Source organism: Mauremys reevesii, linkage group 8, assembly GCF_016161935.1.
Source record: "Mauremys reevesii isolate NIE-2019 linkage group 8, ASM1616193v1, whole genome shotgun sequence".
NCBI lineage: Eukaryota > Metazoa > Chordata > Testudines > Geoemydidae > Mauremys > Mauremys reevesii.
In genome coordinates, this window is record NC_052630.1 from 3,269,043 (window position 1) to 3,285,646 (window position 16,604).

The following is a 16,604-nucleotide window of genomic DNA, read 5'->3' on the forward strand; positions in this document are numbered from 1 at the left end:
CTTACCTTCCGGCCCTGGAGGGAGGCGAACAGCCAGCCATCTCTAGGCTGCTATCCATGCTGCTGTATGGGGAGTCCTCAGGGAATGAATAAGAGCAATGCAGGCTGTGCACCGCCAATCCCTACCTCCCAATCCTAAGGATAACCATCTCCGGACAATATCATCCTCTGTGAGTCCAGCCTTGAAGGTCTGGTTTGTGCTTTCTACCACAATAGGGGACTGCAAGGAAATGTGCTTCCTTCCTACTCTTCTTTTGGTCCTGGATTATATTCCCACCCCAGCAAAAACTCTTTATATAATTAAATATGCAGAGAACGATTGACTGGGCTGGATTCTCTTTTGCAGGGAGGCAGCTTTAAGGGACCTTAAAGTGAGGGTCCTGGCTCCTTTACATGGTCAGTATAAAAGAGTATTAGTGTAGATAAAAACTAGGTCTAGTCAATGAATTTAGCTCCTGAATTCCTGATCATGAACTATCCAGACTTGGAACTTGGCCTTATCACAAAAATATTTTTTGCACACAAATGTCAGCCCATGGGATTCTCATGAACTATCACCATGGCGACTGCTTCGAGTATTCAGAACTGGCTCGTCGTGCCGCGTGACAGGCCATGGTAAGACACAAGGTGTTGTTTCTGCTCCGTGGCTGGATGCTGCCTGACACCTTTGTGCACAGGAGAGGGACTTGAATAAGTTGCTTGTGGTGTGAACGTTCCCACGAGACTATATCCACACAAGCTCCTGGCGCAGGTACTTGTGATGGCTGAAGTTCTGTTATGTGCTTGATGGTGCTATCCCAGAATCCCATTACTCAGCTCTTACCCGTTTCAGTGTCCTGTGCTTCCCACAAGAGAATCGGCAGGTTAACAGGGATGGCCAATGCTGCACCAGCCTGGCCTGCCACATATAATGTAGTCCACAGTGAAGAAATAAAATGCCGTGCAAGAAAAATACAATTAATTCCATCTGGAGCGAGGAAGGTGGGAGGAAGGGACAGAAAGGGGGAAAATGATGAAAATGCAATTCTAAAAGAGTGCAGGGAATAAATGCCCCCCCACCCAACACACACTTGGAGCAGTTTCGTCGCCAAAGTCCCATGCAACTTCAGTTAGGAAGCGTGTGAAGAAGGCAAGGCAGGGTGAGGAGAGATATGTGGTGCCCGTGTACTGCGGTGATGGGCACATTAGCAATGTGATTAGACAGGTAGACAGCTAATTAGACTCTAGGATGGCAAAATGAGGAGAACTGGTAGAAATTTTTCATTGAAACATTTTTTTAAATCAACAAATGGCTTTTTGACCAAAACAAACATTTTCACTTTGGCCAAAAATTTCCATTTTTTTATTGATACATTTTGTTAAAAAAATCTGAGTTTTGATTTTTGAAAACTTGGAACGACCAACCAAAAATTTTTTCCAAAGAAGTTTTCAAAACCCGTTTTTTTGTTTAAAAAAAAAAAGTTCTGGTGGGAATTTTTGAAACCCCACCCCACCATCCTTGTGAAAAAATAATTAACATTGTCCAAACAGCTCAAAGAATGAGGGAAGGGAAGATACATTCTTAGTTGGGAAGGTACATGAGGACGCATCCAGCCAGCCGACCGTGCAGGAGGAGTGGAAGCCTATCCTAGGTGTTCCTGGCCTCCATTGTGAAATTGGAATAGAAATGAAGGCCTGGTGCTTAAACACTGTGTGTAATTTCCTAGCCCAATGAAAAGAGAGTTTGATTGGAGACTGCTCCCTTAATGAGACCACTGAAGAAGAGCCTGGATAGCTAGAGTGGACAGATAAGTGAACTAATGACTTTTGAGGCTCCACTTCAAGCTAACTTTGAGAAGAGAAGCGAACTGAGTTTGAAGCATTTAGCTCATTTTATGTGGACTTGAGTCCACTTCACAAAAACCAGCAGTGGCAGTTTAACACAGCGGACAATGTTGGTTTAGGAACAATCAAGGACTGAACCAATCAATGCCTAAGAGGCTCCTTGGGACAATGGAGACACGAAAGCAGCACATTTTTGTATTGCTTTTCTGTTATTTAGTCCCACAGATGAATGCGCATGGAAAGCCAGATGGATATCTGGGACAATAGCCAAGCTTATCTCAGTCAGGCACTGCTCACGTGCCATGTGCAAAGCTGCAAATGCACCTTAATCCCAACCTATCACAGGGATATCCATATCCATCACTGACTTTCTTTGGAGCAGTAACTGACCACTGCACCAAATTGTGCAGAGAGGGGTGTTTTGGGGTGTATGTGATGTGATCTAAAATTGACAGCTTCACGCTCATTTCACATGAGAGCTAAACTGGATTTGAATCCAGATCCTAGACTATTCCACAAACCCACAGCACCACCGAGCCCCTGGGAAAGAAGCTGTTTGAGAAAAATGGAATCACCACTATTAAGAAATCCAGGTCAAATGGATCTGACTGGTAGGTGCATGTTTCATTCCTTGTGTCCCATATGAAAACCTCCTGCCTGGGAAGGGCTGAGGGGTGACTTCACTGTAACTGCTTCCACTGGAAAAGGTGCCCTGCCTATTGCTCGGATAGAATCCAGTGCTGTGTTCATGCTCTGGAGGATTTTGTACCCCGGATCAAAAATGTGGATTAAAATCTGCCCAGAGCAGGCACACATCACTCACATTCACACAGCCTGTGCACCTGAGTGCCCACACACCCATCCCATGAACACTCAGACCTGCATTCACAGCTACCCCCTCCCCCCCCATGCAAGTACACAAGCATGAGCATGGAGCCATATGACACTCATGTGCCTAAACTCACAGCCACCCAAGCACACTCACATGGATGCACACTCACAATCACCAATGACTGTGAGCACACACCCAGTGCACCCTACATATGGGCACACTTCTATGTCCACATTCCCACTTTCCTACACACACACACACTCGTGCCTGCAGGAACGACCTGTCTCTCACACACACGCGCATACGCCTGCACAGACAACTGACCTCACATTCTGGCACAATCGCTTCTGTGCATTCCTGCCCAAGCACCCTTGGGCACCCTTGGGCACCCGGAGCCAGCCACGCACGGACCTCACACACTAGAGAAGGAGTGTCACAACTCCCTCCCCTTTCCGGACACATGGAAGCCAAGAGACATTACGGCAGGCACTCACTTGGATTTGTTCTCCTCATAGTGAGCACTGGTCTTAATGTATCTGGCCAGTTCTATCTGCATATCGCCGAATAAAGGAACCACCTGCAGCTGCTGGAAAAGAAAACATAAGACGGTTGAAACATGGTAGAGGTTTTCCTTTGGCTGGAGAGCAACACAAAAGGACACAAGAAGGCATCCTCTGCCTCTGAGGTGCTGGATCGGGCCTGCCAGTGGAGGGGGACGTGCACACCTGGATGCACAGGCATCCCAGATCATGAAAATGACTGAAAAGTAATGCCAGGCTTTTTACATAGGGAGGATCATCCTGTCATAGACCTCCGGGCCCCTGGTTTTGGTGATACCCCGTTTATTGCTCAGTAATGTACAGGGCCATATCTCCAGCCCCCGGGAGTCCCTAGGCAATGGGCCAGGCACAAGCACCAGCAGCTGCTGGAGAGAGAAGAGTGTATTTATAGAAAAGATACATACATAACCCTGAACAAGTCACCCCGTCCCTCCCCTCCCCCTCAAAGAGAAATAAAGCAGCGCTCTAGCATTCGGGGTTCCTGCTGCTTCAAAAACGGCCTCGGGCATTGGTGGCACCTTGGTCTCTCCTCTTCTCTGCCCATGACACACAACAGTTTAGTCTCCCGAGGATCTAAATGCTTTAGTCTAACCTAAGTTCCCGGGCTCAACGCATCTCCTACACTGACATCACCATGAGTTTACAGGAAGTGATGAGAGTGACAAAATCCTTTTGTGGTTTAGCAATATTCATCCATTTAAGTACAAGGTTGGTTTTCATTTTCACTCGAATGAGGCAGAAATCGTTAATAGTACAGGGATTTCCCCACCACCACCCCGTTTTAGGAGGAAAATTAAGTTAACGGGACTTGATGAAAGGAAAGTTACTGGCAAAAGGACCCAGTGGAAGGAAAGCTAACGGCAAGTATTAGCATAGTTAATAGGATACAATACATTTCACAAGGAAAACCTGCTTTATTCTCCTCTTCATTGCTGCAGCCACAACTACTCAATGCCAGATCTTACCATGTCTGCTAGTGCTGATGTGCCCCAAAGCTACAGGGCCAATTTATGTCTGGCCCTGTGCATGTGAGCAATGGAAGGGAGAAGACGCTCTCCTATGCAGGGAACAGCTGCAATCCAAGCCAGGGGTTGCAGGTGCTCTGCTAAGGGCTAGGTACTGGACCATCCGAAGAGGGAAAAGAGAGGCGGGATAAGGACAGAGACTTGGCCCTTTGTTTTTTCTGCAGCAGCCAGTGGAGCTGGTCTGGTCTGGGTGGACACCCTGGCATACATGCAGAGTCCCAGGAGGAATCAGGCGGAAACTTGTCCTGTGTTCCCTATCCTGCACAGACCCTTTGCCACCCACTCCCTGAGCGCAGCATGGCACACAGCTACAGCCCAGCCCAGAACGAAGGAAGGGAAATTGTTCCAGCAAAGCTTGGCATTAATTCTCTATGGAACCCCTTGAGCATTTTGAGGTGGACACAAGCTTCCAATTCATATTTTTATCCTACAGGGGCTCTGGTTTACAGATGAAATGAGGATGCACAAAGCAAGGCAAAGGGTTGTTTGGCTCCTTGGGTTCATGGTGTGTCAATGGTGGGGTAAAGAGAAAAGAAAAGCCAATCATTAACCTCAGAGACCATAACGAATTAGACTAGAATTTCAATAGGGCTGGAAAACCCTGTATTTCTCAAGCTAGTACAAACGACTACCTGCTCACCCAGATTCATGGCAATCCAACCATCTCCGCCATCTCAAGAAGGATCTGGATCAGGCTCAAGATCCTTAGGCCTTTTTCTGAACTTTAAATACGTTTGTTGTTTGCTTTAAAAATCACACCCAAGCCGTGTGGATCATTAATTTACAACAATCTCAAACCTGACCTGCACAGGCCACTGACCTTGAAGAACTTGTCTATTTTGCTAAGATTGATTCTCTTCTTGGTGTCCAGTTTATAAATGTTGCTGACATTCCCATCCATCAGGTACAGACCAAAGCCCATCACCTGGAAGGACATGGAGACAACAGGAGAGGCTAGAGTTATTGTGATGAAATGATAAATAGATAGCATAGGTCAGAAGGGAATTCCTTTTTATGGGGCATGAGAAGGCATGATTTCAGGGTCCTGTATCACAGCTCCAGCCATGTGAAATTGGCGATGGGTAGAGTAGGGAAAATCAAATATTTGTGGATACATAACACATTCGCCTTGATCTTTTGCTTTATTTGTTTTTTCAAGAACAAAAGGTGGTTTCTACTGCCATAAAATGTTAAAACAAAAATGGAAAAATCTCATCCCAGAGCAAATTTGAAAAAATTCATAATTTTTCCCCTGGTGAAATTTCAACCTGTTTGTAATGAAAAGCCATGTTCACTTGGGGAAAGTTCAACATTCTGCTCCAGATTAAACTCACAAATGTTGAGGACAATCTCATAAGAATGACAATATTGGGTCTGACGAATGGTCCATCTAGCCCAATATCCTGTCTTCTGACAGTGGCCAGTGCCAAATGCTTCAAAGGGAATGAACTGAACAGGGTAATTTAGAGTGATCCATCTTCTGTCATCCAGTCCTAGCTTGTGGCAGTTGGATGTTTAGGGACACACGGAGCATGTCTTGTATCCCTCATCATCCTGGCTAATAGCCATTGATGGACCGATCCTCCATGAACTTATCTAGTTCTTTTTTGAATCCAGTTATACTTTCCAGCTTCGCAACATTCCATGGCAATGAGTTCCACAGGCTGACTGTGCACTGTGTGAAGAACTTTCTTTTGTTTGTTTTAAATTGGATGCCTATTAATTTCACAGGGTTCCCCACAGTTCTTTTGGTATGTGAAGGGGTAAACAACACTCCCCTATTCATTCTCTCCATGTCATTTTTGATTTTATAGACTTCTCTAACATATCCCCCATTAGTCATCTCCTTTCTAAGGTGAACAGTCCCAGTCTTTTTAATCTTCCCTCATATGGAAGCTGTTCCATACCCCTTCTCTGCACCTTTTCCAATTCTAATTTACGCTTTTTGAGATGGGGAGACCAGAACTGCAAACATTATTCAAGGTGTGGGTATACCATGGATTTACATAGTGGCATTATGATATTTTCTATGATATTCTCTATCCCTTTCCTGATGATTCCTAACATTTTTTGACTGCCACTGCACACTGAGCAGATGTCTTCAGAGAACTGTCCCCAATAACTCCAAGATCTCTTTCTTGACTGGTAACAGCTAAATTTAGACCCCATCATTTTCTGTGTATAGTTGGGATGATGTTTTCCAGTGTGCATTACTTTGTACTTATATAAACACAAGGGGCAGGCCAGGGAGTGTTCAGCGGGTAACAGTGTGAATCACTAGCTAGCTGCCATGACCACCCTGCATTCTCTGTTTGCGAACTCCCACTATTGACCTCAGCTCTGACTAGGACCATGACTCCTGCTTGAACGACGGAACACTCACACGGACCCTGACACCCGGTATTGACCCTTCGGCCTGATCCCCAACCAGTCTTTGGCTTGACCCTTGGCCTGACTATTGACCCTGATACGGACTCTGAGCCCCAGCGGTCGTTCCTGCCTATCGAGCTCCTGCCACTCGTCCCCCCTACCTTCGCCCAAGATCCTGACACGTTCACTTTGTGGCCTCTTTGGGGTTACAGCACAAATGCTGGAAGGAGCCCAAAGAATCCAACGATCGGTTCCATCACTGCTAGCCAGAGGCCTGAGCAGCAACATTCAGGGGCTCCTAAATCTGCGGGGGGGGGGATTCAGATCCAGGGTTTGGTTTGCCACATGATGCTGATTTTGGCCCCCCCACACAAAGAGTGGCTCCTAAACACTTGTGCGTGACAACAGAAGCACCACTTGTCGGCTGTGCACAGAGCTTTCCCATTCCTCAGTGAGAGGCTCCACCTGCTGGCCGAATGCATAGAACAGCCATTAAGTATCCTCTGGGTGTGCCGGGCAGGGTTGCCGACCTTGTAAAGGGTCCAGAAGGAGAAAGCTGGTGGCGAGGAGAGACGGGGAGCAGAGGAAAGAGAGAAAGGAAGAAAGGGGGAAAGGGTCTGTGGAAGGATAGCAGAAGGACAGGAAGAATAAAGAGGAGAGGAGAGAGAACAGACTGAGAAAAGCCAGCCCAGTGATCTACTGAAAGTGCCATACAGGTGAGCTGCAGCCCACGAAAGCTTATGCTGAAATAAATTTGTTAGTCTCTAAGGTGCCACAAGTCCTCCTGTTCTTTATACAGGGATGAGTTACTGCTCTGGCAGCTGGGAATGCCATGAAGGCAGCACACTCAGCCCCTGGGCAGAGGTATTGCTTCTGAACACGCCTGAGTGACCCATGCTTAGAGCTGTGCCCAGCTGGACGGAACGTCATGGGGTCCTGGAGGGGGAGAAGTAAAGGTTGGAAGTGGGGGAAGCAGTGGAGATTATGGATTCCCAGCTGAAGGAAGGAGCAAAAGATTAAGGGAGGGAAGACGGAGAATGGGCTCAGGGAGCAAGGTGGCTTGGCAGGAGCTTTGATATTCCTTGGAGAGGCTGCATCCTTGTCATTCTAGCCCTTGTCTCGAGGAGAATCTGGCTCTGCGTGCATGGAGAGACCCTCCGCAAATCTAACACCACAAGGGAGGAAGGGAACAAAGGAAAGAAAAAGGGAGAGAAAAAACATGTGGGAGCACAAAGGGATTTCACCGCTAAGAAATGGAATAAAAGCCAAAGACTGCGAGAGCGCTTGCAAGAGGGATTTACCTTTAAGAGCATGTGCTTCTCACTGGGTGTTAAGTACATCTTGTTTTCATAGTAGTCCACACAGATGTTGACAATATCCGCCAGCAGCTCCTCGTAACCAGGGATAACTTCCAGTTGCTGATGCAGACACTGAAACACCAACAGGCCCCACATTAATCCCACAGTGAGAGGAAGGTGGAGGAAACGTTTGGAGGATTGAGGAGCATGATTTTCACCCTGCAGCTTGCGGACTGATCGGGCCGTCTGTGTTTAGTTAAACCGTTAGTGGTTTTTAGTCATCCTGAGCCTGTGTCCAAGGTTTCAGAACCAGGCACAGGAGGAGAATGTCACTTGCTAGCCTCACCTGAGGCTGTATAGGAAATGTTATCTCTGCTAGGGCACCGGGCTTGAGAAACAAACCCCTTTTCTCCAGCGCTCAGGCCGTCAGGAACAACATTCCCCCCTTAGATTGATTCTTCCAGTGTGGTCACCAGAGAACCAGGGGTAACAGCCAAACATAACACTGTGACGTGACAGGAGGAAGAGAAATAATCTGGCTCAAGAGGAGACTTTCCACTCTGCTAGTGTCTTCTCTTGTCTTTGTGTCATGTTCTACCTCATCGGCACAAACCATGGGATCAGGAAGGAGCATTTTTCAAAGACTTTTTCTGATCTGCAATCCCCAATACGGAGTGGAAGTGTGGAGTGTGGCCCTTCCCAGCTCCATCTATATTTTACATTGTGCATGTCTCATCTGGAGAAGACTCAAGGTCTGGATGCACCCAGTAGGTGAAAACAGGAACCTCGGTGTGAGAGATTGAAGGGTAAATCTTCTACCAAAGAGACAAACTCATCCCACTCATCTTGTGTCTTTTTGATCCCCACACCTTCTCTTTATCACTGGTATCTGATACCCTGAGAACTCTAAAGTCATCCCAGATGTTCTGTTAGCTGGAGGTAAGGCCTGATCCAAAGCCCACAGAAGTCAACAGAAAGAATCCGACTGGCTTCATTGGGCTTTAGATCAGGGGCATAATGAACAACGTAGCCATCTCAAGAGCCGAACCTGCAGCGCTCTTAGCCCTGCCAATGCAATCATGTCTCCCCTTCCCTGCATGGGAAGGTGACCCCATCTGGGCAAAACTAACTGGTAACTTTGCTGAGCAAGTGGTGGGAGAGAGAGTGAAGGAAAGCGACCCACCTGTGTGATCCGGTTGTGGTTCGCCAGGAACATGGAGAGGTTCTGGGATTCCTGAATAGACTGGGGGTCAGCCATCTTCCTCAAAAACTGGGCAGCTCTGAAAGGAGGAGATCCTGTGTTATCCAGGGCTCTTTGTATCATGTTAACTCTTTCGGTGGAGTCACAATGTTGATGCCATGTTAACACAGCAGTCAGGTCATTTTACCCCAACACGTAGGATGGGTTAAAAAAACAAGTTTTATACAATTTAATACTGTAATAATAGAAACATTTTCATGATTTTCTTTTCATTTTAAATGAAAACAGCCTTTTTTATCAGAATAATACTTAGCCCTTACAGTGTCCCTTATCTATAAAACACTTCACAGTTCTGAGTATGGTCCATTCTCCCTGCTCTGCAGACAAGGAGACTGTGACACAGAGAGGTTAAGTGGATATTTACCCATTTACATTGTAATGCAAGCCAAGGGGGGAGCCCGAACTAGATCTCAGACCTCCTGACTCACAGCTTAGTGTTTTGTCCTCTCGACACCAGGCTATTACTCTGGGATCTTTGCAGTGCAGACACTGTAACACTTTGCTAGCGCTTGAGAACCGGCATGTGAAGGTGACCATGAACAGCCTAGATTAGTTTTACTGTCCAAGGTGTGCAAAGTTCTATTAATGAGCAAACAACATAAATGGTGAAAATAATAATAATGGCTAGCTCTTAGGACTTTGTATCCATTGCTTTCAAAGTGCTTTACAGAGAAATTCAGTAACATTATCCCCATTTTACAGATAGGGAAACTGAAACATTTTTAAAATGTTATGCCTTTAATATCCCTACATGTCATTAGTAACACAAGTAAAGAAAGCTTTGTGTAAACCAGGCTCTTTAACCTGACATGGGTGCCTTGCAAGTTTGTTGTTTCCTGCCATCTGGTCTCCTCTATTTTGCTAGATTGATGACTGGTTTGCATTGAATATATTCTATAGTTTTAAGGGGAAAATGCCCCAAAGAGCAAAATCCTTTATGCAAGCTTATGCCACTAAAACTCTAACTACATTCATGCAACTCCTAGGCTGATGCTTTGCATTGTTGTTTAGTTTAGCAGCCATCTGGCACTGCACAGCATTTTAGCAGAAACCGTTAATCACCTGCAAAATAATCTCATTAGCTCTCTCTATCTAAGCTATTTATCTGACCCCTATTACAGTAGTATCTGAGCACCTCACAATCTTTACTCTATCCTCAAAACATCCCTGTGAGGTAGGGCAGTGCTACTGTCCCCGTTTCACAGATGGGGAACTGATGCACAGAGAGGCTAAGTGACTTGCCCAGCGTCATACAAGAAGTCTGTGATGGAGGAGGAACTCAAACCCCAGGCTCTGGCTAGCATCCTAACCACTGGGTCATCTTTCCTCCTCCTGCCCTGAGTCAGAAGCAAATGTGACACAGCCCTGACCCTGGCCATCCTATGCCTCCTCCCCGCACACTACAGAAATGTGCAAGCCAGGTGGTTCCCCTCCCACCTTTTGTAGGCAGAGTGGTCATTTTTGACGCTGCACTTCATGTTCTTCAGCTCATCCAGCACGGCGAACATGTTAATGAATTTCCCCAGCGTCAGGAGATAGGCCTCGGAGACAAAATCCTTCCTTCTCTCAGCATGGCACAAGCGCTTCACCTCATTGCAGAACCGCTCGATAGCCTTGCGCTGGAAGACAATGGGAGGGGAGCATACTTAGCAGGTGCCCTGTCCATGCTTAGTAGAACTACGTAATCCAGTGGCTCGGTGTGCACGTGTGTGTGACATGTCCCCACCTAACGACTGTCCCACCAAACGGAAAACTGCCAGCAGAGCGTGTACACTGTTGCAGTGCTCAAGGTTCCACATTCAAACCCCACTGATGACAGATGAAGAGGCTTTGTTACAAATATCCCAGCTCATTTGAAAGTACTCTCACTGCTGGCCAGAGGAATGCGGGTTCAAACCCTGTATGGGGCCTTGGGCTGATGATGTCACGTAGCGTGGGGAGCTCTGTCAGATCAAATGAGGTGTTACGCCAAGAGTCCTTCTGCAAAGCTTTTTCAGGTGGACGTTAAAGATCTCATGGCACTGAAAAAGAGCAAGGGAGAAACCTGGCCCCAGGCTCTGCGTGGGCTTCTGGAGCACAGCCCGGCTGTCAGTCTACATGCTCTGCCAGAGCCTACCGTGTTATTTTGTTAAGTGCTTTGGGATGCCTCAAGTCTGAGCACTGCTAAATTTAAGTCTCTGTGCCCTTATTGATGTTGGACAGTTACAGTGGTAATTGCAGAGGAAAGGTTCCCAGCCTCAGAAGACTTTCATTATCCGAGTCCTCTTCCAACTGGGTGGCCTGGACTGGGCCCGGCTTTGCATCCAGACAGAATGGGAAACCTCCCCAAAAGCACTGTCACATCAAAGCAAAGTGAATATGGGGAGCTGTGGAAGTGGCTGACAAAAAATATTAATCTGAGCAAAAATAAAAGAGGCAGGTGGTCTAGCAACCTCATGCTTGTTATCTTCTACCACAAGTAGCACTGAACTCAAGTATTTCCCCCTGCTGCAGAAATGCCAACAAAAAATGGTGGCGTAAGTGCCTTTGTGTCTTCCTCAACACCCACCGTTCAGGCTCTGGAGGGTGACGGTTCCCTCCTAATCCTTCATTTCCTTTGGCAGAGCAATAGAAGCATTAGTTGTTGTCTCTAAATACCAGTGGGGTGGCTGCCTTATAGAAATACATTGCAGAGCAAATACCTACAGCAGGGCTGAAGCCATCTGGACCTTCATAAGCTTCCAGGCCCAAAGGTTTATGACCCGGGCCTGAATTTTGAGTTTATAATTAAATCTGAGGCTAGGCAAGAGTTGTGTGCCTTAGAGATTTTGCTGTGAGGTATCCCACATGCCTACTGACAGCTACAAAGCTAAGGGGTGTCTCAGTTCTACCAAGAGGAGTTGGGAAGGTGTCCTCCAGGCTGGATTGGCAGGGAAATGAGATCAGAGAGCCACAAATACTGAACTGGGAACAGAGCTCCTGCCTCCCTCCTTCACCACTTACCTGGAAATACATGAACTTCATCAGCTTGGTGACCTCCGGCTCCAGAACTTCCACAGTCTTCTCATAAATTTCCACCCGGTTCGGCTGTTCGTTACATTTCACCTGAACAACAGCAACAAATGGTCATCATTAGCATTTCTAACAACATCTCTGGTTTGCACTGGCCCCCATTCTCTGCTGATTTCAAGGTCAACATGACAAGGTGAAGCCCAGCCTGGGTTAAGGACAACAGTCGAGTTGAAGACAAGGTTTGTTGTTAAGGAAGCAATTCTCAGACCTCGGATTCCTTTCCGATATTATAAATGAGGATGGTAGCCTGCAGCATTGCTCTGAGAAGCAAAGTCTTCTGATACATTTTTGCCTGGCTATCATACAGGATGTAAGTCCTGGCTTGATGTCATCACATGAAGATGGAAGGTCATCGTGCCGTAAAGTTGCACTCGTGCCTCATGTTGCAAAGTCACAAAATTCAAAGTACATTCGAGGTTTTAATGTTCTTGCAGCTCTGGAACAGACCTGTTACAGTCAATAGCAAGTCATGGGTTTTTTTTAATGTGTTGTGACTCTACTACAAAGTGTTGTGGGGGCTTTATTATTATTATTATTATTATTTATTATTTCATTTTCAAGTTAAAAATATCTTGATAGGTCACCTACATCCAGGTCATGGAAAGCTGGATACGGGGAGAGGCTTATCCGAATTTCACCTGCTTTAATTCCAAACGCTGTCTTTTTAATGGACACCCTGGTAAGAGTTATACACACTGATCCAAATCTGGCATTGCCAAATTTCATGCTTCTCTGAATTCATTTGAAATTCAGCTCTGAGGCCTCTCTCAACTTTACCTCCCCTCTCTTCTGTGTGGGCACTATGATGTAAGGAAGATCCTCAACCCCTATTCCAATGAATTTGCACCACAGGAAAGCTGCCTTAACAGCATCCCTGTATAAGCAAACCCCCAAATGGCCAGCTCCATGCCACCCACGCGTAAGGGGCATGTCGAGGGCATGGCCAGAGCGCACTCTGCTCCAGCAGTTCTCACAGATGTGACAGCCCCTGTTGGACCGATACAAACTGGCACAATTTAGAGCAGCAGTGCAGCTGCTCTATCATGTGTTTGGGGCTGAATCTGCTATAAAACATCTGGCCATAAAAGCACCTTTGCCCTTATGAATCCATGTAAGAGATGCATTGAGGCAGCGCAGAGGCAGCGCAGCATGCGACTCAGATAGGCAGAGTAACAGCACCAGGAGGGTAAAGATTTTAATCCACCAAAAAAACATATCTTCTGTGGCACTCAATCCCTTCTCCCATTGCCCTGGCAATCCCTCTCTCCCTCCCTCTCTCTCTCCGTCCATTCAAACTCTGCCTGCAGCATGTTTCAGTGATCAAAAGAGGCAATTACAGCACAGCAACAGTAAATCATTGGGAATAAGCAAATATTCAGTCTCTGAAAAGCCCCAGGAGGCTGTGACTCATGAAACCATCAGCAAAGGACAGCCCCATGGGAACTGCATTTTGACCTTTGCTGGGGTGCCACAGAGGCATAACCATCAGCCTTGTCAGCCATGTGGACATAGGTTTCTGGCTGTATCGCACTACTGAGAAACCCTGGTGTCACAGTGGATAATAAAAGCATGTTGTATCTGCCCTGCCAAGAGCATCTACCACAGTGACGTAACATGGGCTCACATTACAGCATACAGGTCTTGAGCCTACTCCTGCAATCAATCACTCAAGAGGACCACAGACGAGCAAATTTGTGTGTGTGTGTTGGCAGGACTGGGCCCTTGAACATTTAGGGTTTCGTTGTAGCTCGTGGGGCTAGAAAAATATCCAAATTTGGCTAGAAAAGGTGTCAAAAAACATGGCTGGATCAATACTTAAATGTACCAGCAGCCAAAAAATGTGTGTTCATCCAGCCTTTGGCAAAGTTGAACTCTGAGCCAGGAGATCTTCTTTGTATATGTGCACAATATCTATATCCTACTGATCTACACATACAGCAGTGATGTATGTCTGTGTGTGTTAATGGTGGAACCGTGGGATACGTTGCATTTCTCTTGCATCTCAGCCTGCATTGCTACCTATCCAACACTGCAAAGCCACTGCCTCTGAGCAGCTCCAATTAGCCGCCACTCAACAGAAATGCCTAAAAAAATTCCCCACCCCTCCCAAATGTGGAATTTCACTCCAGTTTGCACTGGTCTCAAGTTCAAGATGGGCAGAATCAAGCAACAGGCTTGTAACAAGTTTAACACTAAAGATAATGAAGTGATTTTTTTCAAACTTAACGTGATGTTTAAATCTCAGTGGAAGCCCCCAAACAAGTCAAGTTTGAAATCATCCCAATGTAACCTGTGGAATAGAAAGAGGGGGAAAGTGTGTTCCAAATACTGCTCTGTTGTTTTCACGCTAAAGCCCAGATCCTAAAGGTATTTAGTCACCTAACTCCCATTGAAATCATCTGGGCCTAACTTCTCAAAAGCAAATAAACTTTGGGCTGAAACAATTTCTAGCTCCAAAGAAATGTGAGGAAGTGAGGAGCATCCGAAGAAGAGGGGTTAGAATGGAATCTACAGCACAGCTTTAATGACAGCAGGTGCTACCCGCACTCCTCATAACAGACAGGGATGGGTCTTGCCCTGGGCACAGCACAAGTACTCAAAGCATGTACCCCAGAGCTCTGCAGCTACTAAAGCAGCTATCTAGTGCTGTTGGCACTGCAGCCCATGCTCCGCTCCTCCCCAGCAGTGGGCTGGTTGGGGTGGGGGGTCATTGTAGTCTCATGCCAGCTTCTCACCATACCCCAATAAGAGTCTTCTCTCCTTCTGGTTGATTTCCCCAGCACAGATGGAGGCATTTGTAAGTGACAGCCAGCTGGATGCTCTAGCATGTCCCTTCTGGGAAGGGATCCAGTGCTACCTCTTACCTGGGGTATGGCCCGAGAGCAGCTCCTCCACGTGTAAAGCATCACTGCGTACTCATGTCCTTCCTCCAGCATTTCATTCTGAAACATACAGAAACGCACGGCTGTGGAATGCCCACGAGAAAGAACTATGGACCAGCACCACTATGTCTACCCTGCAATCGGAGGGGCGACTGCAGCGTGGGCAGGCGTACCCACACTAGCTTCAATTAAGCTGAAAACAGCCATGAAGACGTGGTGGCGCAGACCCTGGAAGGGGCTAGAAATGCAAGAGTCCTGGGTGGGCTTGGAGACTCACCATGCTAGAGTGCACTGTAGCCTGTTCGATGTACCTGGCAATGCCGGTCACAAAGGCATTTCTGTCTTCGAAGTTTGTGTCGAAATTAGCCTGTAGACACAACAAATGGTCAAGGGTTAAAGCACTGCTGGATATTTGTTATGGTTCAGCTGCTCCAGATGGCCAAAAGGGCTTCAATAATTCATTAAGGAAGATCCCATAAAAACATGTAATGACTCCTCCAGTCAGGTCATCTGCATGGACTGATCCCAGCACCCTTGGGTCTAAAAGAACAAGTCTCTAGCGCTCATTCTGGAGCTCATAGTCAGGTCCATTCAGTCAGAGGCAGATGCAGGCTCATTAACCGCTATTCATGCTCCAGCCTCTGGAGGGGGACAGAGAGCCACGCTTTGTTAGCAGGGGTTATCAAGAATAAACGATGATAAAGGGCAGGAAAATATACACATTTACAAGTCAGGCAGCCCCGAAGGTGAGAATGTGTCTGAGGCAGGGCCAGCTCCAGACCCCAGCGCGCGAAGCGCACGCTTGGGGCGGCATTTTGCCGGTAGGGCGGCAGGCGGCTCCGGCGGACCTTCCGCAGTCATGCCGCGGGACCAGTGGACCTCCCGCAGGCATGACTGCGGAGGGTTTGCTGGTCCCGTGGCTCGGGTGGACCTCCCGCAGGCACGCCTGCGGATGCTCCACCGGAGCCGCGGGACCAGCGCGCCCTCCGCAGGCACGTCTGCAAGAGGTCCCTGGAGCCGCAGGACTGGCGACCGGCAGCGCCCCCCCCTGCGGCGTGCCGCCCTGCTTGGGGCGGCCAAATTCCTAGAGCCGCCCCTGGTCTGAGGCACCAGAGCTGAAATCTAACAGCCACGTCCTAGTGGTTGCTCTTGTACATAGATGCGCTGAGAGAAGAAGAAATGAAGGGCACTGGCTTCTGGCTTTAAGGCCCTTGCCGCTGCTCAGACCAACTGACACAGGGTTCCCACAGGGAGAAAAAGGATCTAGAGCTGTCAGAGGGCAGCCTGCCCTGTTCAGTCAGCCCCACCCCACTACACCTGTGCTGGGTGTGGGACTTAAACCCCCAGGAGACCCCAGCAGTGGAGGGCTGTCTGGGGAGGAGAGCAGGAGGCGTGAGGAAGGAGAAAAGCCCGGCAGCTGAGCGCTGACTGGGGGCGGACGGTGGACAAGCTGCTCTGATGTGAGGCAAGAAGCTGGGCTCCGGCTAGGGCCCGGCTGAGGG

The 16,604-nt window shown here is 47.6% G+C and overlaps 1 protein-coding gene across 5 annotated transcripts in view; it reads right to left on the reverse strand.

Moving 5' to 3' along the window:
• The window catches only part of CYFIP2 (cytoplasmic FMR1 interacting protein 2), a 76,697-nt gene that overhangs the window by 46,799 nt on the left and 13,294 nt on the right, over positions 1–16,604 (reverse strand). For 2 of the 5 annotated variants that reach the window (XM_039484831.1, XM_039484834.1), the window contains exons 3-10: positions 15,380–15,469; positions 15,085–15,162; positions 12,152–12,253; positions 10,607–10,788; positions 9,092–9,188; positions 7,912–8,040; positions 5,061–5,165; positions 3,150–3,241 (exon numbers count right to left, since the gene is read on the reverse strand). In XM_039484831.1, the coding sequence (XP_039340765.1) occupies positions 3,150–3,241; positions 5,061–5,165; positions 7,912–8,040; positions 9,092–9,188; positions 10,607–10,788; positions 12,152–12,253; positions 15,085–15,162; positions 15,380–15,469 (875 nt within the window). Of the gene's footprint in view, positions 1–822; positions 1,263–3,149; positions 3,242–5,060; positions 5,166–7,911; positions 8,041–9,091; positions 9,189–10,606; positions 10,789–12,151; positions 12,254–15,084; positions 15,163–15,379; positions 15,470–16,604 lie in introns of those variants that run through there. The other 3 variants (XM_039484832.1, XM_039484833.1, XM_039484836.1) reach the window with 3 other exon arrangements.